Source organism: Thunnus maccoyii, chromosome 2, assembly GCF_910596095.1.
Source record: "Thunnus maccoyii chromosome 2, fThuMac1.1, whole genome shotgun sequence".
Classification (NCBI taxonomy): domain Eukaryota; kingdom Metazoa; phylum Chordata; class Actinopteri; order Scombriformes; family Scombridae; genus Thunnus; species Thunnus maccoyii.
The window spans coordinates 30960085-30986179 of NC_056534.1; the positions used below are offsets into that span (position 1 = coordinate 30960085).

A 26095-nucleotide genomic window follows, 5' to 3' on the forward strand; every position below is an offset into this window, starting at 1 on the left:
TATTGAGTCCTGTTTTGAGCATTGATAGTAACTTTGAAAGAATCAATCAGTCAACCAAGTAAATGGACCCATCTTTTGTTAGTTCACGTTCTCAGTGCTACACTCTCTGCTGCTGTTGTGTATATGCATGCAATCTTGTTAGTTCAGACAATCACATAATAAACATTTTATTTACCATTAAAACCTGTTTCACATGTGATCAAGTAATCAATAGATAATGCTGCTGATCCCAGAACTTTTTTACGAGAGGGATGAAGGGGGTCGATGGCATGGGGATGACCAGGGACCAAGTGGAATCACAATGAGGCTGGAGCATCTAGGAACCCAGGGGTCGAGACTCAGGGTGGGGGGCATGTCTCGATGAGCTTTCTGCTTCGTCATCCCCCTGTGGTTCCTAGAATAGAACAAGAAGAATTACTTATGGAGAAGTATTAACCCTAACACGCATGTCTTTGATGGTGAGAGGAAACTGGAGCACCCAGTGGAAACCCACACGAACATGGGGAGAACATGCAAACTCCACACAGAAAGGATCTGGGATGGCCAGTGTTCGAACCCAGAACCTTTTTGCTGTGAGGAATAAGTGCTAACCACTGAGCCACTGTGACGCCTGTTGAGAGGAGAGAGAGGAGAAAAACGGGGTTTGGGGGATAGGGTCATGAGAACTGAGATGAATGAGAGAGAAAGCGTATATAGGTATGCACAGGTGAGTGAATGAGTTAGGCATAGGTGGAATTCAGTGAGTGAGAGGGGCGTGATCTTGTTCCTAAACCTTAGTTACAAGACTGTAGAGCCACTATGAAAAGTAGCTAATCAGAGACTTGTGACATGTGACATTGTCTGACTTCTCCTTTCATTCAGTTCACTATCAGAGCTCCTATAAGTTCTGTACAACATGCTTGAGAAACTGTGTTCATCTCTAATGTACATTTAACTTTTTTAAAAACACAAATACATTACTTAAACATATGGTGCATTGATGCATGGCCATAGCACTTGGTGAAACATTAATAATCACCTTTAGCACCAGGGAATTGCTACAAGTAAACTAAGGGAACAACCATGGGGTCACCAGTCTCCCTCATTGTATCTAACTTGTATGGGAATATTGAATATGAATATTTGTAAAAGGTTGCCTTGACAACAGTTTCTACCCAGTTTTATACCTGACACCTGGTACTGATACATGGGTGACACTCTCACCAAACTGCACTACTCCAGCAGATCAGAGCAAGACATTATCAGTGAGGAGGAAAGCAGACAGAGGGAGCTGCAGCAGGTCCAAGGGATCTTGACTTAAGACCAGAAAGGACATTGCTAACTCAACATGGACCACAAGAAACATCCCAGCTGGACTCCCTTACAGCGCATACTTGGGCTGTCAGAGCCTCTTGCCAGAATCTTCAGGTCTCAAGGAGTCAACACTTACCACAGTAGGCCATGGATCCTGCCTCTCTGAGGGAGGAGGACTCAGAATCAAAGTGTCTCGTGAATCCACAGAGTGAAAATCACATACCGAGCACCCATCAGAGGGTTGCTCTCCTGTGGGACAATGGTTAGTGTGATGGTTTGTGGTACATTCACTACTTTGAGGGTGTCTTTATATTTCAGGTCATTCGTAGAGGTTATGGTGAAGAAGTCATCAAAGTCCTTGTCTTTGTACTGAAGACTTATGTCTGTGGTGATGGAATAAGCATCTTTGATAGCTTTAACCAACTCATTCACCGTTGAGAGTAAATTTCTTGATTTCATGATCCATGAGGACTCGGAGTCTCGCGGCTTGTTCCATGTCTGCAGGAAAAGAGGAGATAAAGAAGAATCAGATGATACTGTTGTACTCAGCACTGGAGGCAGATAGTGTTCACCATACCAGGAAATCTGTGTTTTCACAATGAAATGTACACTTTCTTCAAGAAAGGCAATCTGCACAATACCTGCAAAATCAAGAAGACCAGCAGTACAACCATAGGCCACAACCATACCTTTAGAGTATCTGGTTCCCTGGAAGGTGAAAATGTTAGCTAGCTGTACATTGTCAAGGATATAGACACCTGATTGACTCCTGAACATTTGCATGCAGAACATCTAATGGCACTGATGTTACTCTTACACTCACACCCACATCTGTTGTGGAATGCAGTAGGTGGGCAATCATAAGCTGATGCTTTGTAGCCAGGGATGGAATTATGTTCTTAAAAGCCTCACAATCTGTTTAAAGTAGCTGTGTTCGGCCTCAAATCGCATTGTCCAGAAAGCTACCACTGGTCCAAAAACTTTTAAACAGGATTAAACAGGATAGTGTTCTAAGAACTGGTGCTTTGGGATTAATTTTTCAGTAGGAAATACTTCCAAGAATCTGCATGCTCCTTTTTGATACAAGCAGGAAAAGCACATAACCTCAAGACAAAATCTGCATATGAATGGTCCAGAAAAATTTTTCCACAAGTCCGCTGATTGAGTGTGCCCCAAGATTATCAGCAACTACACTCAACACAGTGCCTTTCACATTTTGCCCAACACTGGAAATGTAGATGCTGTCACGCTCCAAGATAGCAACGTTTTTTAATAGAGGGTCAAACACTTCAGCATAACCAAATCTTTTGATATCAACTTCTTTGATTAAAACACCAGGTATACTGAGTTAAGAGTAGATAGAGATGAAGAAGAGATGTTGCCCAACACCCAGTATACAGCTGTAATTTTATGCTTTTTTCTTGATGTTCCCAGTGGGTTACAAACCTCAAAGTCATCTACGTACAGTATGATTTTTATCCTTAGTTCTTCAGAATAAAAGGAATTCTCTTTATAAAATGTACCATCATGATATGATCCATATTTAGTAGATGATGACTGGTCCTGCTCTCTACTCAGGGCCTTTCCTCTAAGGCCTTTCCTCATTTTTCAAAATTTGAAGCAAGGATTGAACAATCGAGACATACTGGAAACTTCTCCTCTGACTTGGTTCAAGGATGTATTCAACTGGTTCAACAACTTCAAATGTTTCTTTAAAATACTGTCTTCTTCTGAATTATGAGGAAAGAAGACCACCAGCACTTAATGCTGTACTTAGGGGATTCTTCCACTAGAGAATTAACAAACTCGTCATCAATACTGTGGTCATTGCTCTTTAAATGTGAAACAATGATATCTTTGTTGGCAGTTTTGGGTGCAGAACTTGATATGAAGTGAAGCTCCTCTACCAATTCATCAATGCGCCGAAGTGAAACATTATGAACGCTTTCCAATTTCAATAAGAGGGATGCTATATGCTCTATAAACACGAGTTTCATGTTCTTCAGACTGCGCATCTGAGCTTGTTACTGCATAATTAGCATCATTGCGATCATTCTCGTCTTCAGAGACTTCAACGTCAGGTTCTTCAAGTGTTTCTCTACACTGCTCTTGAGAGAAAATACCTGGTTTGAAATCATGTTAAGTATGAGGAGTATGTTTCCTGTGTTTGTGTGTCACAAAAGTCCCATATACATTTGTTTGGTGATCACACCCTGCAAAGACACACCTTATAGTCTCATTATTTTTCAGATGATGACCTTTGTGTTCAAAATAATCCTTTTCAGTAGGGAATACAGATCCTTGACATAATTGGCAGGTGAATGAAAGAATCACTTCTGGTAGCGACTGAGCTTCCGCATGGTATCTCGACAAATGAGATCAGAGGGCAGTCCAGCTTTTAAAAGAGCATGGGCAGTCTACATGTATACAGGGTAAGGCATGACTGTGTCCAAAAGTTCCATGATGCAGTCAGTAATGCTTTAAAATATCACTTTTTGTAGGGACAACATTGGTACATAATTTACACGGCCATCGCATGTGTAATTGAAGAAATAGAAAAGAGTATGATTACCTCCAGCCTGTTTGATACATACCTTATGACAGCCGTTAAGATTAGAATTTATATAGAGAAGATTTGATGGTCTTCTGAAGAAATAAGAAATTAAAATGACAAAATAGTTCAGTGATGTTAATGGTATGAGTCAAGAACATTTTTAATTTCAATTTAACTTTTTGTCACTTGAACACATAATTTAAAATGTTATTAAGAAAGTATTACACGTTATGTTAGTATTAGAGTATTAGGTTAGATAAAGTCACACAGAAAAATACACACAACAAATGATTTAATTATTCATTTAATTTTGCAATATACACCTTATACACTGGAATGTGAAAGAACATGAATGTGAAAGTGAGAAGTATAAGAAAAGTGTTGAATATGCTTTGTAGCATACTTTCAGTAATAGGCACACAAGTGCATACAGACTCTTATCGGCATAATATGTTGTAAAAATCATATTAGCACACTTTTCTTATAATGGAACAAAGCACTGAGTCAACTATTAACCTTGGATGATAAAACGTGAGAAGGAAGTGAGTTCTGAAATATAATATGACAGAATTCACAGGGAGGGGCACAATGACTCTGGTAAATAATGATAAGAAGAGACATAAATATTCTAAAAACACAATAAATGTAGGGGAAAAGGAAAGGTTTATGTGTTGTTTGTTTGTTCCCTGCAGTACGGCTGTAACCAAGTTGCTCCTATAGTTTAAAAAAAACTGTTTTAATCATAAAAACAAACTTTTTCAAAGCCAGACTGTTAATACATAATGCAGAAACATAAGATTGTGTCCAAAATGCACATCCAACAATTTTCAAACCCAGAGAAATCCGTTATTTTAATCAACTTACTGTCATTTGGTCACCTGTCGATAGTGTCATACCCCCTCTACCAAAGAGTATACACACACAAGATGATAATCATCTTGTGTGCATGTGTCGATGTTGCGGTTGTCCACCACAATGGCATCTCCTGAAGAGGATAGGCATACAAGATAATACATTGGTGTTGTGGTTGCATAATTTCAATGACCAGTTACGTTTGAATATCCAATCACGCCAATCACAACAAATCATTAGGTAGAGACAAACGTGTTTTGCCACTGTTAGCTAGCTAGCTTTATCTGTGGATCGTGCTTCAGACAACGTGGCTCTATCCACTGTGTTGGAAAATGAACTGATGGAACTATCAGCAGACAGCAGCCTGAAGCTTCAGCTCACACGAGTTGACTTTACTTCATTCTGGATACTGGCTGCCAGGCAATATCCCTCTCTGTCAAAAAGGGCAATCATATTTCTGTTGCTTTTCATCACCACCTATTTATGTGAGTCAGGGGTTTCCATTGCCACTGACTGTCACAAAATCAAAGGCAAGGAAGAAATTAAAAGCAACTTGGAATGCTACTCTGCATGTCAGCCTCTCACTCATCCCACCACAACTTGATCTCATTATCTCCCAGAAGCAAGCCCAAGTGTCTCACTGAGGGTAGGCAGAATATTTATTTTGGTCATAACAGCTGACAGTGGCATAACACATATTTACAGCCCAGTTTTTTGTCATGTTGTGTTTTTTTTGTCATTTATATGGGAAGGTGGTCCTCGAAAGTTTTTTAACAATCAGAAGTGGGCCTTAAAGGCGCAGTGTGTAGAATTTAGTGGCATCTAGCGGAACAGAAATGGAATATAATATTCATAACCTGAATATAAGAATCATCATTTTTTTCCAAGGTGTGTGCATCCTCCTGTTTCTGTCCATCTGTTGTAAACTCTTGTGGTTTGAAAGGTGTACAATACATGTATGTTTTTGATTAATAAGTAACTGTGTTGATATGATATGAGTCATTGCTGTCAGTGACCCATTTAAGTGCTTCACCAATGAGTGGTAGGTGTGGTCCTTTGAGCACTAACACAGGCCTATAAATTCTCACAGTCTCACTCACTGGGAGATTTACACTTTCAACTTTTTCCTGGATTCCCACACAGTCTGTCCAAGGTATGTTCAAACACTGGCAAAGTAATGAATTTTGTGCACAGCAGCATAATTTGAAAATATAGATTTAAGATGTACATTTGTGTTGAATTTTCACCAAGTCGGCATATTGTGCAGTTTTCTGGGGTTTATCAAGACATCTTTGTGGTCTTTTTTAACAGGTTTGTGTCCTGGATGTTGTCCATAATGGGGGTGCCTGGGGGTTTATTATTGATCCTAATTTTGCAGATTATTACAGGAAGCACTTCAGGTAAACCATCTGACATCTTGGGTTACACATTATGACACATATTTACTGTGTAAAAATTCTAGATGACTTGAACATAATTTCACATATGTTATAATATATATATTATGACATATATATTAATATTGATTTTTCTATATATTATTTTGAAAACGTATTTCATCAACATCTTTACACTGATAGAAGATATTCAATTTTCTCAATGAAGACACCACTGTCCACTTGTTCTTAAATGAACCATTTATGAACAAAATGTTTTTCATCGTTAACAGAGGTTAACAGAACAGAAGATGCAGTTGCTTCAACCACACCTGATCCAAGACCACAAAATTCCAACATCGCTCAGGTGACATCTGACATCATGGACGTAACAACAGCAGGTAACAGCACAGCAGTTGAGGGGCAGGTCCGCCTGGCTGATGGAAACAGTTCCTGCTCTGGTAGAGTAGAGATCTTCCACCGAGGACAGTGGGGCACAGTGTGTGATGATTTCTGGGACCTGACTGATGCTCAGGTGGTGTGCAGACAGTTGGGCTGTGGCAGGGTCCTGTCAGCACCACAAAGTGCACACTTTGGACAGGGCAGAGGGCCTATTTGGTTGGATGATTGGATCTCACAACTGTAGACACCATGAGGATGCTGGTGTAGTCTGTGAAGGTAAACACAAATTTGAGCAGCTAAAGTCAATGAAATCTCTCTGTGTAACAGCCTGTCTATGGTATTATATTTAGGATTTTAGTCACCATCTGTTACAGAAATATGATATATGTGATTTACACTTTACTTTTATTTTATTGATTCTATTTTTGGTTTCTCACAGATATCATTGTTTTCATGAAGTCCATCTTTCAACACTATTATGTTGTATGCTTCTCTGTTAGCTGGTTCACCAGTGAGGCTGGTCAACTCTGACAACCGCTGCTCTGGCAGAGTGGAGGTCTACCATGAAGGACAGTGGGGGACAGTGTGTGACGATGCCTGGGACGTGAACGACGCCAATGTGGTGTGCAGACAGCTGGGCTGTGGCGAGGCTCTTTCAGCTCTACAAAGTGCAGCTTTTGGACAGGGCAGTGGACCCATCTGGTTGGATGATGTCAGCTGTTCAGGAAATGAACCATCGATAACAGACTGCAGACATCAAGGATTTGGGGTCCACAACTGCCGTCACGTTGAAGATGCCAGTGTTGTTTGTGAAGGTAAATGTTTATTGTTCACATTAAACAGGAAATTCCCTCATCAATAAGTTTCACTTTTTACCACACAAAATATATTTTGCTTTGTAGCACAATAAGTCAACACTTGGTGCCCAGTGATAAACCAATCATGTTGACCTATGATAACAACATGGGGGCTTTTGCTTATTAATGCTGATAACAGTGCAGGCTGTTGTTGTCTTGTGAGTTCACAGAGACTTTTCTTTTAGTTCAACCAGAACTCAACAGCACAGATTTACCAACCACACCTGATCCAAGACCACAAGAGTCCACCATTGCTCAGGTGACATCTGACATCACGGATGTAACAACAGCAGGTAACAGCACAGCAGTTGAGGGGCAGGTCCGCCTGGCTGATGGAAACAGCTCCTGCTCTGGTAGAGTAGAGATCCTCCACCGAGGACAGTGGGGCACAGTGTGTGACGATGCCTGGGACCTGACTGATGCTCAGGTGGTGTGCAGACAGTTGGGCTGTGGCAGGGTCCTGTCAGCACCACAAAGTGCACGCTTTGGACAGGGCAGAGGGCCTATTTGGTTGGATGATGTCATGTGCACAGGCAGCGAATCAGAGCTCAGTGAGTGTGGACACCAAGGGATTGGATCTCACAACTGTAGACACCATGAGGATGCTGGTGTAGTCTGTGAAGGTAAACACAAATTTGAGCAGCTAAAGTCAATGAAATCTCTCTGTGTAACAGCCTGTCTATGGTATTATATTTAGGATTTTAGTCACCATCTGTTACACAAATATGATATATGTGATTTACACTTTACTTTTATTTTATTTATTCTATTTTTGGTTTCTCACAGATATCATTGTTTTCATGAAGTCCATCTTTCAACACTATTATGTTGTATGCTTTTCTGTTAGCTGGTTCACCAGTGAGGCTGGTCAACTCTGACAACCGCTGCTCTGGCAGAGTGGAGGTCTACCATGAAGGACAGTGGGGGACAGTGTGTGACGATGCCTGGGACCTGAACGACGCCAATGTGGTGTGCAGACAGTTGGGCTGTGGCGAGGCTCTTTCAGCTCTACAAAGTGCAGCTTTTGGACAGGGCAGTGGACCCATCTGGTTGGATGATGTCAGCTGTTCAGGAAATGAACCATCGATAACAGACTGCAGACATCAAGGATTTGGGGTCCACAACTGCCGTCACATTGAAGATGCCAGTGTTGTTTGTGAAGGTAAATGTTTATTGTTCACATTAAACAGGAAATTTCCTCATCAATAAGTTTCACTTTTTACCACACAAAATATATTTTGCTTTGTAGCAAAATAAGTCAACACTTGGTGCCCAGTGATAAACCAATCATGTTGACCTATGATAACGACAGGGGGCTTTTGCTTATTAATGCTGATAACAGTGCAGGCTGTTGTTGTCTTGTGAGTTCACAGAGACTTTTCTTTTAGTTCAACCAGAACTCAACAGCACAGATTTACCAACCACACCTGATCCAAGACCACAAGAGTCCACCATTGCTCAGGTGACATCTGGCATCATGGACGTAACAACAGCAGGTAGCAGTCCAGCAGTTGAGGGGCAGGTCCGCCTGGCTGATGGAAACAGCTCCTGCTCTGGTAGAGTAGAGATCTTCCACCGAGGACAGTGGGGCACAGTGTGTGACGATGCCTGGGACCTGACTGATGCTCAGGTGGTGTGCAGACAGTTGGGCTGTGGCAGGGTCCTGTCAGCACCACAAAGTGCACGCTTTGGACAGGGCAGAGGGCCTATTTGGTTGGATGATGTCATGTGCACAGGCAGCGAATCAGAACTCAGTGAGTGCAGACACCAAGGGATTGGATCTCACAATTGTAGACACCATGAGGATGCTGGTGTGGTCTGTGAAGGTAAACATGAATTTGAGCAGCTAAAGTCAATGAAATCTCTCTGTGTAACAGCCTGTCTATGGTATTATATTTAGGATTTTAGTCACCATCTGTTACAGAAATATGATATATGTGATTTACACTTTACTTTTATTTTATTTATTCTTTTTTTGGTTTCTCACAGATATCATTGTTTTCATGAAGTCCATCTTTTAACACCATTATGTTGTATGCTTTTCTGTTAGCTGGTTCACCAGTGAGGCTGGTCAACTCTGACAACCGCTGCTCTGGCAGAGTGGAGGTCTACCATGAAGGACAGTGGGGGACAGTGTGTGACGATGCCTGGGACGTGAACAACGCCAATGTGGTGTGCAGACAGCTGGGCTGTGGCGAGGCTCTTTCAGCTCTACAAAGTGCAGCTTTTGGACAGGGCAGTGGACCCATCTGGTTGGATGATGTCAGCTGTTCAGGAAATGAACCATCGATAACAGACTGCAGACATCAAGGATTTGGGGTCCACAACTGCCGTCACATTGAAGATGTCAGTGTTGTTTGTGAAGGTAAATGTTTATTGTTCACATTAAACAGGAAATTTCCTCATCAGTAAGTTTCACTTTTTACCACACAAAATATATTTTGCTTTGTAGCAAAATAAGTCAACACTTGGTGCCCAGTGATAAACCAATCATGTTGTCCTATGATAAAGACAGGGGGCTTTTTCCTTATTAATGCTGATAACACTGCAGGCTGTAGTTGTCTTGTGAGTTCACAGAGACTTTTCTTTTAGTTCAACCAGAACTCAACAGCACAGATTTACCAACCACACCTGATCCAAGACCACAAAGCTCCACCATCGCTCAGGTGACATCTGACATCACAGACATAACAACAGCAGGTAGCAGTCCAGCAGTTGAGGGGCAGGTCCGCCTGGCTGATGGAAACAGCTCCTGCTCTGGTAGAGTAGAGATCTTCCACCGAGGACAGTGGGGCACAGTGTGTGACGATGCCTGGGACCTGACTGATGCTCAAGTGGTGTGCAGACAGTTGGGCTGTGGCAGGGTCCTGTCAGCACCACAAAATGCACGCTTTGGACAGGGCGAAGGGCCTATTTGGTTGGATGATGTCATGTGCACAGGCAGCGAATCAGAGCTCAGTGAGTGCGGACACCAAGGGATTGGATCTCACAACTGTAGACACCATGAGGATGCTGGTGTGGTCTGTGAAGGTAAACACAAATGAGGAGCTAAAACCAATGAAATCTCACTGTGTAACAGCCTGTCTATGGTATTATATTTAGGATTTTAGTCACCATCTGTTACAGAAATATGATATATGTGATTTACACTTCACTTTTATTTTATTTATTCTATTTTTGGTTTCTCACAGATATCATTGTTTGAAGTCCATAGTTCAACACTATTATGTTGTATGCTTTTCTGTTAGCTCGTTCAACAGTGAGGCTGGTCAACTCTGACAACCGCTGCTCTGGCAGAGTGGAGGTCTACCATGAAGGACAGTGGGGGACAGTGTGTGATGATGCCTGGGACCTGAACGACGCCAATGTGGTGTGCAGACAGCTGGGCTGTGGCGAGGCTCTTTCAGCTCTACAAAGTGCAACTTTTGGACAGGGCAGTGGACCCATCTGGTTGGATGATGTCAGCTGTTCAGGAAATGAACCATCGATAACAGACTGCAGACATCAAGGATTTGGGGTCCACAACTGCGGTCATGGTGAACATGCTGGTGTGGTCTGTGAAGGTAAACACAAATTTGAGCATCTAAAGTTAATGAAATCTCAGTGTGTAACAGCCTGTCTATGGTGTTATATTTAGGATTTTAGTCACCATCTGTTACAGAAATATGAAGTATGTGATTTACACAACACTTTTATTTTATTTATTCTACTTTTAGTCTCTCAAAGATGTTGTTGTTTTCATGAAGTCCATCTTTCAACAATATTATGTTGTATGCTTTTCTGTTAGCTGGTTCAGTGAGGCTGGTCATTTCTGACAACCGCTGCTCTGGCAGAGTGGAGGTCTTACATAATGGACAGTGGGGGACAGTTTGTGATGATTTCTGGGACCTGAATGACGCCAATGTGGTGTGCAGACAGCTGGGCTGTGGCAGGGCTCGTTCAGCACTACATAATGCAGCTTTTGGACAGGGCAGAGGAGCCATCTGGTTGGATGATGTCAGCTGTTCAGGAAATGAACCATGGATAACAGACTGCAGACATCGAGGATTTGGGGTCCACTACTGCAGTCACAGTGAAGATGCTGCTGTGGTCTGTGAACCCAATTGAAAAAATAATTAACTTAAGTGTATTTAAAATGCACTGAAATATTGCAAAGTATGTTTCAAATACATTCATATAAATGTGCACTCATTTTAAATAGATTGAAAGTATATTAATTTTATGCTATCATGAAATACTCAATAGTATATTTTCACCACACTTAATTAAAAATTGAAATATAGTGTACTTTTATACTATCATGAAATATTCAAAAGTATGATGACTGCATCATGTGACCTACATCTGGATGTCTCTGCCACCTTCCACCTTTAAATTTGAAAAACTGCCACCGTACCAATACAAAAATACCACATTGTGGGAAAATAGTGTGCATTTGGATGCTGCAAGTATTGTTTATTTTGTTTACTCTAATTTTCAAAGAAAGAAAAAATACTTGTTTATGTTAAGCAATAGTTCTTTCATTTGTAAACTTTGAATGTTTATTTGTAACTGCATTTTACACAATAAAACTGATGTCACAGTATTCATTGAAATCTATTATTCATAAGTGTTGGACTCAATTCAATGTATTTTAACAGCATTGGTACAGTGTACTTGTAGTATATAGAGAATTAAACAAAAAAATTAACAATTATTTGTATTTGTATTCTAATAAAAGTGAAAAGAAGCTTAAAAAAGAATGGGATCCCCACACCAGGTCTTGAATTGGAGTCTCCCAGATCATAGACAACTGCACTGACTACTGAGCTAAAACTTTACTCATCGACTCATTGCACACAGACCTCTACCTATCTATACACCAGTAATACAGAGACAGCACACCATGTAACATGTAGTAGAACTTCAAAGGTGATTCTTGCTTTGCACTTTTCATTTATTGCCTATTTTTTTACAACCTAACTTTGTGGAAAGGAGAAGGGGAACAACAGGTTATGGAGAGTCCCTTGGGACTTACCCCTGATGGATGTAACAGTGGAGCAGAGGAGAGAGACCGAGATAACAATGTAACAGACCTGCAAACTGGTATTTAACAGGTTTTTTTTTTCTTCCCAAAAACAAATAATTTTTAAAATATTTGAATGAAACTAATATTGGTATAAAACCCACTATTTGTGCTTTGCTGAATAAAGTATTTGTATTCGCGCACACCCCTAATCCCTTGCTTGATTCCAGCCAGGGACCTTTGTTGCATGTCATACCCTCTCTACTCTTGTTTCCTGTCTGCCTTATCCCCTATCCAATAAAGGCAAAACTGACAAAAAAAGAGGTACGGTGGCTAAGTGGTTAGCACTGTTGCCTCACAGCAAGAAGGTCATGGATTTCAACTCCAGCTGTCCCTGGTCCTTTGTGTGTGGCGTTGCATGTTCTTCCCATGTTTGCTGGACTGCCTTACCACCTGGCTCAAGGCTGGCAACAAGAAGGGAGGCCACACACAGACATATCAGTCAAAAGTAATTTATTTAACTCAACGAAATAATATACCAACTAACTGGTGGGGTGTGTAAGTCGGAGAAACATCAGTAGTGTTTGTAATGTATGGATGAATGAAAATGTGGTGTAAACAAAAGAAAAAGGCTGAGGCCCCTGCAGTAGACTCGGCTGAGAGAGAGAGAGCGAGACTCCCAGAAGGGCAGTCCTTTTATGCCTTCTGAGAAGCCCAACCAAGATGGGCAGGTACGAGGCAAACCTCCCAACTCCACCTGCTAGCTGACTCCCAGTATCTAAAAAAATGGGAGTAAAGTAAGGCACACAATCAGGTAAGTGAATGAGGAGATGAAACAGGAGAACAGGAAAGAAGCTGACTGGCTGGGGAAAACACTGGGAAAGGGCAGGGCTAACGAGGCTGAATGCAGGGCAGGTGTGGAAGGAAAAGCAGGCTGAGTAAAACAAGAGAAAACACAAAAGGCAATAGCTTCTCTGAGCTGAGGACAAATCAAAAACAGAACTTCACCCATAAGTTAAATAAAAGTTTATAAGATGATCATGCACAATCGTCTTCATATATAAACTGTCATTCATCAAACTGTTTCAGAATTACATAAATATAACTTAAATAGGTGCACAAGTCACACTGAGAAAACACAGCAAATAAAGTATTACATTGCCAACCAAGGAACCTTTACCATAACGATTAGAAACATACATTCCTGTTGACATAAACATGAACCAATAAATCTGTCAAGCGCAGTGGCCTGCATATTAAGGCTGCATGTAACAACTTAAACTGGACTGAAGGACAACTGTTGCCCTGAGTTACAGTTCACTTTTGCACTTAGTTTCTACGAGGGTCAATGAAACATGCAACAGTATATCAAGTGGTCCTTAAATACAATTTGCAACCTCTCTTATCTGTCCTTCCCAAGGTATCTCGTGGACTGGTGGTGGGACATAGAGCCAGACTGTGACAGAACAATGACAGCTGGTTTCTTTTTTCTGTAAACCTAAGTGCATGTCTATAAAACCTGCTCCAACATATCATCATACTCTCTGTTGTTATGTATATGTTATTCAGGGTTAAACCCAGACAGCTAGCATAGTGCTAGCTACTATGGTCATCACAATTTAGAAGTGAAATCCTAAATTAACATTAGCTGGTTGGAGATGAAGCAGGAGGTGAACTGCTACAAAAGTGTGTAGAGTCATTGCAGCATGAAGAAGATAACGTTACTTAACATTTTTTTGTAGTGTGAATTTTTTGCACTGCAGTTGTTTTTTTTATACATCTTGTGATGTATATGGACACATAGTCAGTGATGTAAGCCGGGGGTCTTTTCAACAGGTTTTTCAATATCAGACACCATCACCCAGGCAATCAAACCAGGATTGATCACTTTGTGTTCAATTAGCATGTGTGGTTCATAGGTCTTGATTCACAGACATCTGCCATCTTGATGCCTTTCTGTGGCATTTTTGATGTTCCTGAAGGCTCCTTTCCTATGCAGTCCTTTGATTTTGAAGAATTAGAGGAGAAACCTCTACATTGCAGGTGTGTAAGGGTGTCATCAGGCATTGAGCAATGATACTGAAGAAGATATTGCCTTCAATTCAAGTGAGATGGCTCTGAAGTGCTCAATGTTGCTTGTATTCTCCTCATTTTCAGAGATTCTCTGCAAACCTCCACTGCTGAGCTACCGTCTTCTCTTCGCTTTCAAATCACCTTGAGGATCCTCCATAATCACCGCAAGACCTGGGGCACCTCTTGGAGACCTTGTGAAGTTTTTCTAGTAGCTCTGATGACCATTTGTATCTTTTTCAAGGTTGTCTAATTGGTGTTGAAATTAATGGGTTCTGGTGGTGACATCAAAGCCCAAAAAATCTCCCAGTTCTCTCAGTTCTCTATTTTTATGGGTGTTGTTGAAGTACTGGTCAATCTCCTCTTTGGAGCAAGCAAAGTGGCCACTTCACTTCTGCCCAAGCAGATTCTCGGTGAACTTGATGGGGTTTGCCATGATTGCAGCTTACTTCCTCACTCTCTCTTTGCCCCTTCTTCTGTGCCACTGTGCACTGAGGAGGACGATGGTCTTCTTCTTCATGATGTTACAAAGATCTTTTAAGGCAGCCTTATTCTCCCCCCTTGCTTCCTTGCTGCTCCCTCCTTAGAGATTTCAGCTCTCGGCTTATTGTAGGTGGCTTATTCTTGTCTCCTGCCAATTTTGCCCCACGAGGCTTCTTGTCACCCACTGCTTCATAATGCCAAACCTCTCAGCAGCAATGCTGATAGTGATGGTTGCCATTAAGTGGCACTTCTGATCTACATCACTGCTGACTGTGGCTTCAAGAATTCACTCCACCTTCACATCAAACTGGAACCATTCTGTCTTCTTATTAGCTCCTGGTCACTTGACCCACTGATGTTCAGATGTTCTGCCTTTGGGTTGAGCGTGCAGTGCATGGCGGTTCTGGCCACTGTGGGATGACACCAGGCCGGGCACCTCCTGACATCTCACCGGTTATAAGCCTATAAGCCTCGCTCACCCCTAGAGGTTTTTGGGTTTTGCAAACCTTGCCACCTACACTGTCAAATACACAAACATACTCATTATATTATCAACACTTTAACTTGAATTCTTACTAATTAGGTCATGCATATTAAGAAATACATCTGATTTGTAACCAGGTTTTCAGGGGCCTTAAGATCTGAACGTCAGAAACGGACAGCATCAGCTTGTGATCACCACAACAAAACCGGTTGACCAATCAAGTGGAAAGAGGACAAAGTCATCGATCAGTAGTCAGTGGACGGCCACAGAAAGATCAAGGAGGACGTTCACATCTGACACCAGAGACCATCTTTGAACACAGTGAACGCAGACAGGCATTATGATCTTAAGTGTTACATATTATCATGTGTTGACAACCGCATGAAGCCGGTAGGAGAATCTTGAGATTTGATTTTATATAAGGACTTTTTTTTTTTTCAGCTCAAATTGGTTCAAATTTGCAATTAAAACATGATGCTATCTCTAAGGCAAATCATGTATAAAACATATCTATTCATGACAAACATAAAAAATGTCACTCTATCACCATGTTTTCTTATGTATTATGTTCTTTACTTTTGGCTTTCATTATCTGACATTATAAGTGAGGCGCAAATGTACTCAAATACTTCCTGAGATGTACTTAAACGTGCTTTCTTAACAATGTTATAGCCTGTGTGGGTGACAGTTATATTTAAGTAAGGTTTTCTTTTTGAATGATGCCAAACACAAGAAAAGTGCTGCAAATGCTTCGTAGCATACTTTCAGCAATAGGCACAGTGGTGCATACAGACTCTTATCAGCATAAAGCGTTGAAAAAAATGTATTAGCACACTCCTCTTGTAACGGAACAAAGCACTGAGTCCATCATTTACCTTGGATGATAAAATATGAGGAGGAAGTGAGTTTTGAAATATAATAGTATGACATAATTCAGTGAAAGGGGCACAATGACTCAAAACTGTCTAGTACACTGTTGTTTTTCATGTTTGTTCCCTGATAAAACGTTAGTAGGAAGTGAGTTTGAAATATGATAATATGACAGAATTTACATGAAGGGGCACAATGACTCCAGTAAGTAATGATAAGAAATGAAAAACAAAATAATGTACATGTGTATATACTGCACACTGGGAGAACAAGAAAGCTATTTCTTCCCTGAAATATGTATTTAAACCAAGTTGTTCCTGTAGTTTCAAAGAAACCTGTTTGATTCATCAAGACAAACTTTTTCAAAGACAGACTGTTAAATACATAATGTAACATAAAACGGTGTAAAATGCACAGTAATATATATCAATGACATCAAGGAGATCATCACATGGTTGAACATTTTTGAAATCTGTTTATAATTGCACGTCCTTCCTTGGACAGAATAATCTTAGTTCACAGTTCACTTATAATTTCTTCAGGGCTCCTATCAGTTTTGTACATCAAGCTTGAGAAAATGTATTCATCTCTAATGCACATTTAACATTTTTAAAAATATAAATACATTATCTAAACATATGGTACATTGATGTGCAGCCTTAGTCCAACATTGAAAAGTGTCACTCTTTATATCTTAATGTTCACACAGCGCACTCTCTCCTCAAACAAGGTTGTCAAAGTTGATGTCAGTTAAAAGCACAGAAAATACATCTGTATGTTTGTTTAACAGGACAAAATTATATTTTTTATAGCATTCTGATTTAATTTAGGAGTCTTCATAGCTCTTGGTGAAACATTAATAATACATTTCAACAACAGAGAATTGCTACAAATAAACTAAGGGAACAATCGTTGGGTCACCGATCTCTTTTATTGTATCTAATTTGTACAGGGAATATTTTTTAAAAGGTTGCCTTGACAACAGTTTCTACCCAGCTTTACACCTGACACCTGGTACTGATTCATGGACAACATTCTCACCAAACTGCACTACTCAAGCAGATCAGAGCAGAGCTTTGGCTTTGATTATCTGATACATTTTAAGTGATGTACAAATGTATTCAAAAACTTCCTGAGAAGTATACAAATATGTGCTTTCTTAACAATGTTACAGCCTGTGTGGCTGAAAGTTGTATTTGAGTAAGGTTTTCGTTTTTCTTTTTCTTTTTTTTCTTTTTTTATTTAGTGAGATGAGACACAACAGGTGATAAAAGACAAAACAAAACGTAATACAATAGATGATATGACAGGATTTGCGCAACAAGACAAAACACAGCAGAAAAGAAAGATTCAAATGTTAGTTTGGTATGGACTGTGTGTATAAGGGAAGGTGTAGGGCAGTCTGTTTTCCAGATTTATTATTATATTTAAAATGCTCATGTTTAAGTTGTTGTATTAAAAACTGTTTTTTATTGTTATGCATGCCTAATTTATATTTCCTAAACCTGTTGAGGTTTTCTACTGTGGGAGTTTTGGCATGAATATTTTCTAATTCTTTGATTTTTAGTTCTAAATTATTTTTATGTGCTGTTTCTGTTTTCTTTTGTAAAATGACTATTAGATTATTTTTCCCCAGGTTACTGTTTTTGCAGTTTCCCAGGTTGCTGAGTTATTTGGAGTTATTTATATCAGTGAAGGATGCCCACTCATTGCTTAAAAACCTGTCAGAGTCTGGGTCTTTAAGCAAAGAGATACTGAAGCGCCATCTGGAGGGTTGTTTATGGAATTGTTTACTGTGTAGATGTAATGAGATAGGAGCATGATCACTAATTATAATTGAGGGGATTGAGTATCAGTTATGTCCTGTATGATCGATTCACTAGTTAGGAAAAAGTCGATGCGAGAGAACAATGATGTAGTGGTGAGAAATATGAAAATTCTTTTGCTGTTGGATTATTTGGTTGCCAACTGTCGTCAAGTCCAAACTCCTCCATATACTGTTTTATTGCCTCTGTGGATTTCCATTTCCTGCTTGCTATTCCTGTTCAGTCTATTGCTGGGTTGAGAACTGTGTTAAAATCACCTCCAATGATAATTTTGGAGTCTGTGAAATAACATAATGATGTGAAGAATCTATGAAAGACGGGAGGGGGTCATCTGTGTTGGGTCTGTAGATATTTGCTATGGTCAGACTGGTGTTATTGATTGATGTATTTAAGATATGGTGATATGAGTTAATGGGATTCTCTTGTGAATCAGTATGGATACATCTCTTTGTCTTGAGTTGCAGGGGGCAGAGAAAACTTGACTTAATTGATTTTAATGTGTGGTCATTAGAGTTTGACATATTTCTTGAAGTAGGCAGATATCTGCATTTAGTTGATTTAAGTGAATAAATATTTTATTCCTTTTAATTTAGGACCCAATCCTACGTATATTCCAGTTTTTATTAATTAATTTTAATTAATTTAAGGGGAGCCATGATTCAGGATTATTGGTGAAATACATCCTGGTAAATGCTTGTTTTGAGTGGCGTGTGTGTGTGTGTGTGTGTGTGTGTGTGCATGTATTTGCTTCTGCTGTCACATGCAATGAGACGGAGAGGGGGAAATGACAGCAACAAAAACAAAAATAAACATTTACATATACACATGAAAACAAGCATAATAAGTTAGGCTGAGATTATCTGACATGTGATAAGTGATGTGCAAATGTACTCAAATGCTTCCTGAGATGTACATAAACATCCTTTCTTAATAATGTTATGGCCTGTGTGGCTGAAAGTTGTATTTGAGTGAGGTTTTCTTTTTGAATGATGCCAAACACAAGAAAAGTGCTGCAAATGCTTCATAGCATACTTTCAGCAATAGGCACAGTTGTGCATACAGACTCTTATCAGCATAAAGTGTTGAAAAAAATGTATTAGCACACTCCTCTTGTAACGGAACAAAGCATTGAGTCAACCATTTACCTTGGATGATAAAATATGAGGAGGAAGTGAGTTTTGAAATATAATAGTATGACATAATTCATTGAAAGGGGCACAATGACTCAAAACTGTCTAGTACACTGTTGTTTTTCATGTTTGTTCCCTGCAGTATGTATTTAAACCAAGTTGCTTCTATAGTTTCAAAGAAACCTGTTTGATTCATAAAAAACAAACCTTTTCAAAGCCAGACTGTTAAATATATAATGAAATATAACATGGTGTAAAATGCAAAGTAAAACATGATATCAATGACATCAAGGGGATCATCACATGGTTAATGTTTTTTTTAAACCTGTTTATAATTGCATGTACGTACTTCTTCCTTTAACTTGAACAAAATAATCTTAATTCATGGTCCTCCTCCACTTTCTGGAAATGGATGCCAGTGACAGTTAGTTAAAATGTGTAAGACTGTAAATGAAGACTAGAGGGATAAACTTTCATGCTCATAAACTCATTGTACTTTCTGGCATTTCAGTCACTGCTGTTGACAAAAGGTGATTATAAATGGGCCACTCGGTAGATACATTAACACTTTAATGTGCAAACTTTTGAAGATCGAAAGGTTTCTATTGTCTTTCAACACTGACCTGAGACTGATTGTAGTAGCATAAAATATATTGACTAAAGACTTTGTTTGTGTGCCAGTTATTTCAAAAGGCAATGAATGTAAGTTATTATATAATTTTTGATTAATAAATAACTGTTTTGATGAGATGAATCAGTGCTGTCAATGACTGATCTACATCACTGCTGACTGTGGTTTCAAGGATTCACTCCACCTCCACATCAAACTGGAACCATTCTGTCTTCTTATTAGCTGCTGGTCACTTGACCCACTGATGTTCAGATGTTCTGCCTTTGGGTTGAGCGTGCAGTGCATGGCGGTTCTGGCCACTTTGGGGTGACACCAGGCCGGGCACCTCCTAATAATAATAACAATAATAATAATAATCTTTATTATACTGTATTTATACAGCACTTTCCAAAAACTCTGATGCAGGAGAGTTGGTAGCCAAAGACCCTGCAGACAGGGGCAGATATTCCCAGTTCACCCTCACTATACGTTTGGTCTACAAGGTCTGTCTGGCACCTGATCCAACTCACCAGCAGGCGCTGATCAGTTGACAGCTCTGCTTCTCTTTCACCTGAGTGTACAAGACTTATGGCAACAGATCTCATGATACAACTAAAAAATCAATCATCAATCTTTGGCTTAAGGTGTTTTGGACTTTTGCACTTATGAACCACCTCATGCTCAAACATTGTATTCATTATAGCCGATGCATGACTAACAGAGAAGTCCAATAACAAAGCACCACTTTGGTTTTAAATCAGGCCAGCCGTTCCTCCAAATCCCCAGCCCAGGTTTATTCATTGTTGTCCGCATGAGGGTTGAAGTCCCCAAGCAGAACTATGGAGTCACCAGGCAGGACCCCATCCAGAAACATCAAGCAAGCCGGATACTCTGAATTGTTGTTTGGTATGTTCCCATAAACAACAATCAGAGCCTTTCTCCCAGTGACATGTAGTCGCAAGGAGGCAACCCTCTCACTCCACCGGGAGAACTCCAATACAGTAGCGCTTAGCTGGGGGGTCTCACCCTGGGCAATTCTGAAAAAGAAGAGTCCAGCCCCTCTCCAGGAATTTGGTACTGGAGAGGTTTTTTTGTTTCTGGCTGCAGGGTTGACATTTGTAGACAGGGAGCCAAGATGTCTTTGTAAAATTGGGGTGGACTTTGAAGGACAAAAAATAATGATTTTTGATTTAGCTGGGGAATGTTTTGGGACATCAATCGTGTTATTTCTGACAGACCAGATAATAAATAATAAAAGTTGACTCCTTCACTGGTGTATGGGACATAAATGGTGTCCCATACATAAATGGCGAAACGATGGTACTGAATATGTACTCTATGTGCTGCCTGTATGTTAGTCCATCCAATCATTGTTACTGTAATTAAGACTAAGTTACTGGTCCCCATATTGAAAATGTTTTCCCTTACTCTTCTGCAGAAAGGTCAGGTCAACAGGACTGGCAGGGATATTCATTATCTTACAGTATCTTGAACCCAGGTCCTCCATCTGAAGGACAATTTTCTAACCGCTTGACCAAGCACTGCTGCTTTTAAAAGCACAGCCTCTCAAGCTGACATAATTGCTCAACTCCCACCCCTTGTCATTTTATTGATGCATCACAAGAAACGTGTGAGAAATTTTTTAATTTTTTTAGTGATAAGGTCATGGAAATAAGGCAACAAACCCCCCCCCCCCCAGCCGATGTTTTACATACCAGCAGGGACATTAATTGTCATTTTAGTCATTTTAATCCTTATATATCACTGTCAATTTTATCTGATATCATAGCCCATATGAAGCCCACCACGTGCAGTCTTGTAGTCTATCCCCACAAAATTTCTCAAAGAAGTTATTGACACAGTTGGCACCAGTATTTTATCGATTATCAACAGTTCCCCCAAAAATTGATTTTTTCCTTCTATTTTTAAACATGCTGTTGTGCAACCTCTTTTGAAGAAATCTAACCTCAATCCCTCTGTTTTTAAATAATTTAAGACCAATTTCTAAACTTCCCTTTTTAAGCAAAGTTTTAGAAAAGGTTGTTTCAACCCAACTTTTAGCATTTATGTGTCAAAACAATATCTTTGAGAAATTTCAGTCTGGTTTTAGAGCTTTACATAGCACAGAAACTGCCCTCCTCAAGGTAACTAATGACCTCCTTTTAGCAGCTGACAGGGGGAAGAGAGCAATTTTAATTCTTTTAGATTTAAGTACAGCTTTTGACATAGTAGACCACACTATTTTAATTGACCATCTTAAAACCTGGGTGGGCATCAAGGACACTGCACTTGATTGGTTTTATTCATACCTTTTAGAAAGAACCTTCTCAGTCACCATTGGTAATTTCACTTCTTCCACTGCCCACATTACCAGTGGTGTATCGCAAAGTTCGATTTTAGGTCCAATTTTATTTTCTATCTATATGCTTCCACTTGGCCAAATCATTCAACAACACAAAGTTTCTTTTCATTGCTATGCAAACGACACACAGATATACCTTCCCCTGAGACCCGGTGACCCAAGAAGCCTAGCTGCTGCTGTAGATTGTCTCAGCAAAGTCAACTGTTGGATGGCACAAAATTTCCTTCAACTCAACAATTCAGAAACAGAAGTCATACTGTTCAGTCCCCCTAATCCAAATAACCCCATCAGTCTTGGTCCCCGATCCACCTACATGAAGCCCACCGCCAGAAATCTCGGAGTGCTGTTTGATTCAAGTCTAAGTTTCAAACCTCCAAATTAGAACCATTTCCAGAATTAAGCCTGGTAACAGTTACTTATTAATTTTTGATTAATAAGTAACTGTTCTGTAAGTAACTGTATATCTGTTGATGAGATATGAATCAGTGCTGTCAATGATCCATTGAAGTGCTTAACCAATTAATGGTCAGTATGGTTCTTTGAGCACTAACACAGGCCTATAAATTCTCACAGTCTCACTCACTGAGAGATTTACTCTTTCAACTTTTTCCTGGATTCCCACACAGTCTGTCCAAGGTATGTTCAAACACTGGCAAAGTAATGAATTTTATGCACAGCAGCAGTTTGGAAATACAGATTTAAGATTGTCCATTTGTGTTGAATTTGCCATTTCACTAAGTCGGCATATTGTGCAGTTTTCTGGGGTTTATTAAGACATCTTTGTGGTCTTTTTTAACAGGTTTGTGTCCTGGATGTTGTCCAGAATGGGGGTGCCTGGGGGTTTATTGTTGATCCTAATTTTGCAGATTATTACAGGAAACACTTCAGGTAAACCATCTGACATCTCATCATCTTGGGTTACACATTATGACACATATTCACTGTGTAATTGCTTTTTCCCTTTTGATTTTTGGAAACTTAAATAGATTTGGTACATTTATCCCCCTTTTGTGTCACACATGAATGAACTTCTATTGAAAGACTTTAATCAATTGATGCATTGAATTTGCCTCCCCACACATAAATCATAACTGCCAGCATCATATATATCGGAATGGATTACACAAATTCTACCCTCATAAATAATAATAATAATGATAATAATAATAATAATAATAATAATAATAATAATAATAATAATAAACCTGTTAACTTTAAATTTTCTCAGTAATTCTCTCATATTTCCTCTTCAAATTTAGATAACATTTGACACTATCAATGTCACATATTCTTACACTGACATAGATACCAACATGTGAGATGCCTTTTTTATGACAGTCCTATTACATCAAATAGAAAATTCTAGATGACTTAAACATATTTTCACATATACTGTTAATATTGATTTTTTCTATATATTATTTTGAAAACTTCATCTTTCATCGACATCTTTACACTGATAGAAAAAATTTTATTTGCTTACCTGATCCATTCATTTAAATGATTTAGACTAATGAAGACACCACTGCCCACTTGTTCTTATATTAAACATTTATGAACAAAATGTTTTTCACTGTTAACAGAGGTTAACAGAACAGAGGCTGCAGTTGCTTCAACCACACCTGATCCAAGACCACAAAACTCCACCATCGCTCAGGTGACATCTGACATCACGGCCACAACAACAGCAGGTAACAGCACAGCAGTTGAGAATAAAAGGTCATTTGTGCAAATGGTTGAGTGGCTGATGGTTTACTCATAGACTGCCTAATTAAAAACTATCCAGAATTTATTATATTTATGTCGCTTGAATGTAATAGCTTTATTTTCACTGTTTCATTCAGAGAATAAGTAACAGCCTGCATCACACTATCTGTCTGCTTTTCACAGGGACACTTGTCTCCAGTTGTGATTTGTGTCATGATGAAGCCACCTGCCAGGAGTCACAAGAAAGAGGCGACACCTTTGCCAGTCAGGCGCTCTCTTGTGTCTGTAAAGATGGTTATGTAGGCGATGGTCTCACCTGTTACAGCACAAAACTCTGCAGTGACTCTTCTTGCTGTAGCCAAGGTTATCACTGGTCGCCAGACAGCGGCTGTGTGGACACTGACGAGTGCTCCCTCCCAGACTCGCCCTGTGCTCCACCTCAGGTTTGCCAAAACACACCAGGCTCCTTTGAATGCATGGAGCCTTCCTCCAGCACCAGATCAGGCCCCTCTTCCCAGTCTATCCAGTTCAACTGTGGAGATAATGTTTGTCCTATAGGCATGGACTGCATCGGAAATAATGGGCATGGTTGTGCCGACCCCTGTGACCACTACACTGTACTGGATGATGAGTGGCGTTCAACTAATAATACAATGAATCAGATCCTACACTGTGACCGAAATGTTAACTGGCAAGGCTGGTATCGCCTGTTCCTGGGGCAAACCAATGCTCATATTCCAGAGAGGTGTGTAGCTGAGCAAAGATGTGGAACCCATGCTCCTCTGTGGATAACAGAACCTCATCCCACACAGTCAAGGGAAATTGTGAATCGCAGTGTGTGTGGTGCCTGGAGAGGCAGCTGCTGCACTTTTCGCTCACACGTCATACAGGTCAAGCTCTGTTATGAAAACTATTATGTCTACAAACTTGTGAAGCCATCTGTATGCCATCTTGCATACTGCACAGGTATTGTTCTATTTGAAACATCTTTACAGTGATACAAAAAATTAAATTTGCTCACCTAAACCATGGATTTAATGTCTTATGAAGACACCACTTGTTCTTAAATTAACCATTTATGAACTTTTTTTTTTTCATTGTCAACAGAGGCTGACAGAACAGAAACTGCAGTTGAGGGGCAGGTCCGCCTGGCTGATGGAAACAGCTCCTGCTCTGGCAGAATAGAGATCTTCCACCGAGGACAGTGGGGCACAGTGTGTGACGATGCCTGGGACATGACTGATGCTCAGGTGGTGTGCAGACAGTTGGGCTGTGGCAGGGTCCTGTCAGCACCACAAAGAGCATGCTTTGGACAGGGCAGAGGGCCTATTTGGTTGGATGATGTCATGTGCACAGGCAGCGAATCAGAGCTCAGTGAGTGCGGACACCAAGGGATTGGATCTCACAACTGTAGACACCATGAGGATGCTGGTGTGGTCTGTGAAGGTAAACACGAATTTGAGCAGCTAAAGTCAATGAAATCTCTCTGTGTAACATCCTGTCTATGGTATTATATTTAGGATTTTAGTCACCATCTGTTACAGAAATATGATATATGTGATTTACACTTTACTTTTATTTTATTTATTCTATTTTTGGTTTCTCACAGATATCATTGTTTTCATGAAGTCCATCTTTCAACACTATTATGTTGTATGCTTTTCTGTTAGCTGGTTCACCAGTGAGGCTGGTCAACTCTGACAACCGCTGCTCTGGCAGAGTGGAGGTCTACCATGAAGGACAGTGGGGGACAGTGTGTGATGATGCCTGGGACCTGAACAACGCCAATGTGGTGTGCAGACAGCTGGGCTGTGGCGAGGCTCTTTCAGCTCTACAAAGTGCAGCTTTTGGACAGGGCAGTGGACCCATCTGGTTGGATGATGTCAGCTGTTCAGGAAATGAACCATCGATAACAGACTGCAGACATCAAGGATTTGGGGTCCACAACTGCCGTCACATTGAAGATGCCAGTGTTGTTTGTGAAGGTAAATGTTTATTGTTCACATTAAACAGGAAATTTCCTCATCAATAAGTTTCACTTTTTACCACACAAAATATATTTTGCTTTGTAGCACAATAAGTCAACACTTGGTGCCCAGTGATAAACCAATCATGTTGACCTATGATAATAACAGGGGGCTTTTGCTTATTAATGCTAATAACAGTGCAGGCTGTAGTTGTCTTGTGAGTTCACAGAGACTTTTCTTTTAGTTC

General features: G+C 40.0%; 2 protein-coding genes across 2 annotated transcripts in view; both read left to right on the forward strand.

Moving 5' to 3' along the window:
• LOC121905204 overlaps positions 1-11766 on the forward strand; it is an 84110-nt gene extending 72344 nt beyond the window's left edge. The window contains 10 exon segments of the mRNA XM_042423280.1: positions 6477-6645; positions 6677-6753; positions 6978-7286; positions 7628-7975; positions 8182-8496; positions 8831-9160; positions 9385-9705; positions 10050-10406; positions 10595-10897; positions 11122-11766. Coding sequence (XP_042279214.1) covers positions 6477-6645; positions 6677-6753; positions 6978-7286; positions 7628-7975; positions 8182-8496; positions 8831-9160; positions 9385-9705; positions 10050-10406; positions 10595-10897; positions 11122-11441 — 2849 coding nt within the window. The 3' untranslated portion in view covers positions 11442-11766.
• Positions 11767-25528: 13762 nt separating this feature from the next.
• Positions 25529-26095, forward strand: part of LOC121905209 — a 76009-nt gene continuing 75442 nt past the window's right edge. Inside the window, exon 1 of the mRNA XM_042423294.1 lies at positions 25529-25860. Within this exon, the coding sequence (XP_042279228.1) occupies positions 25530-25860 (331 nt within the window). The 5' untranslated portion in view covers position 25529. The remainder of the gene's footprint in view (positions 25861-26095) is intronic.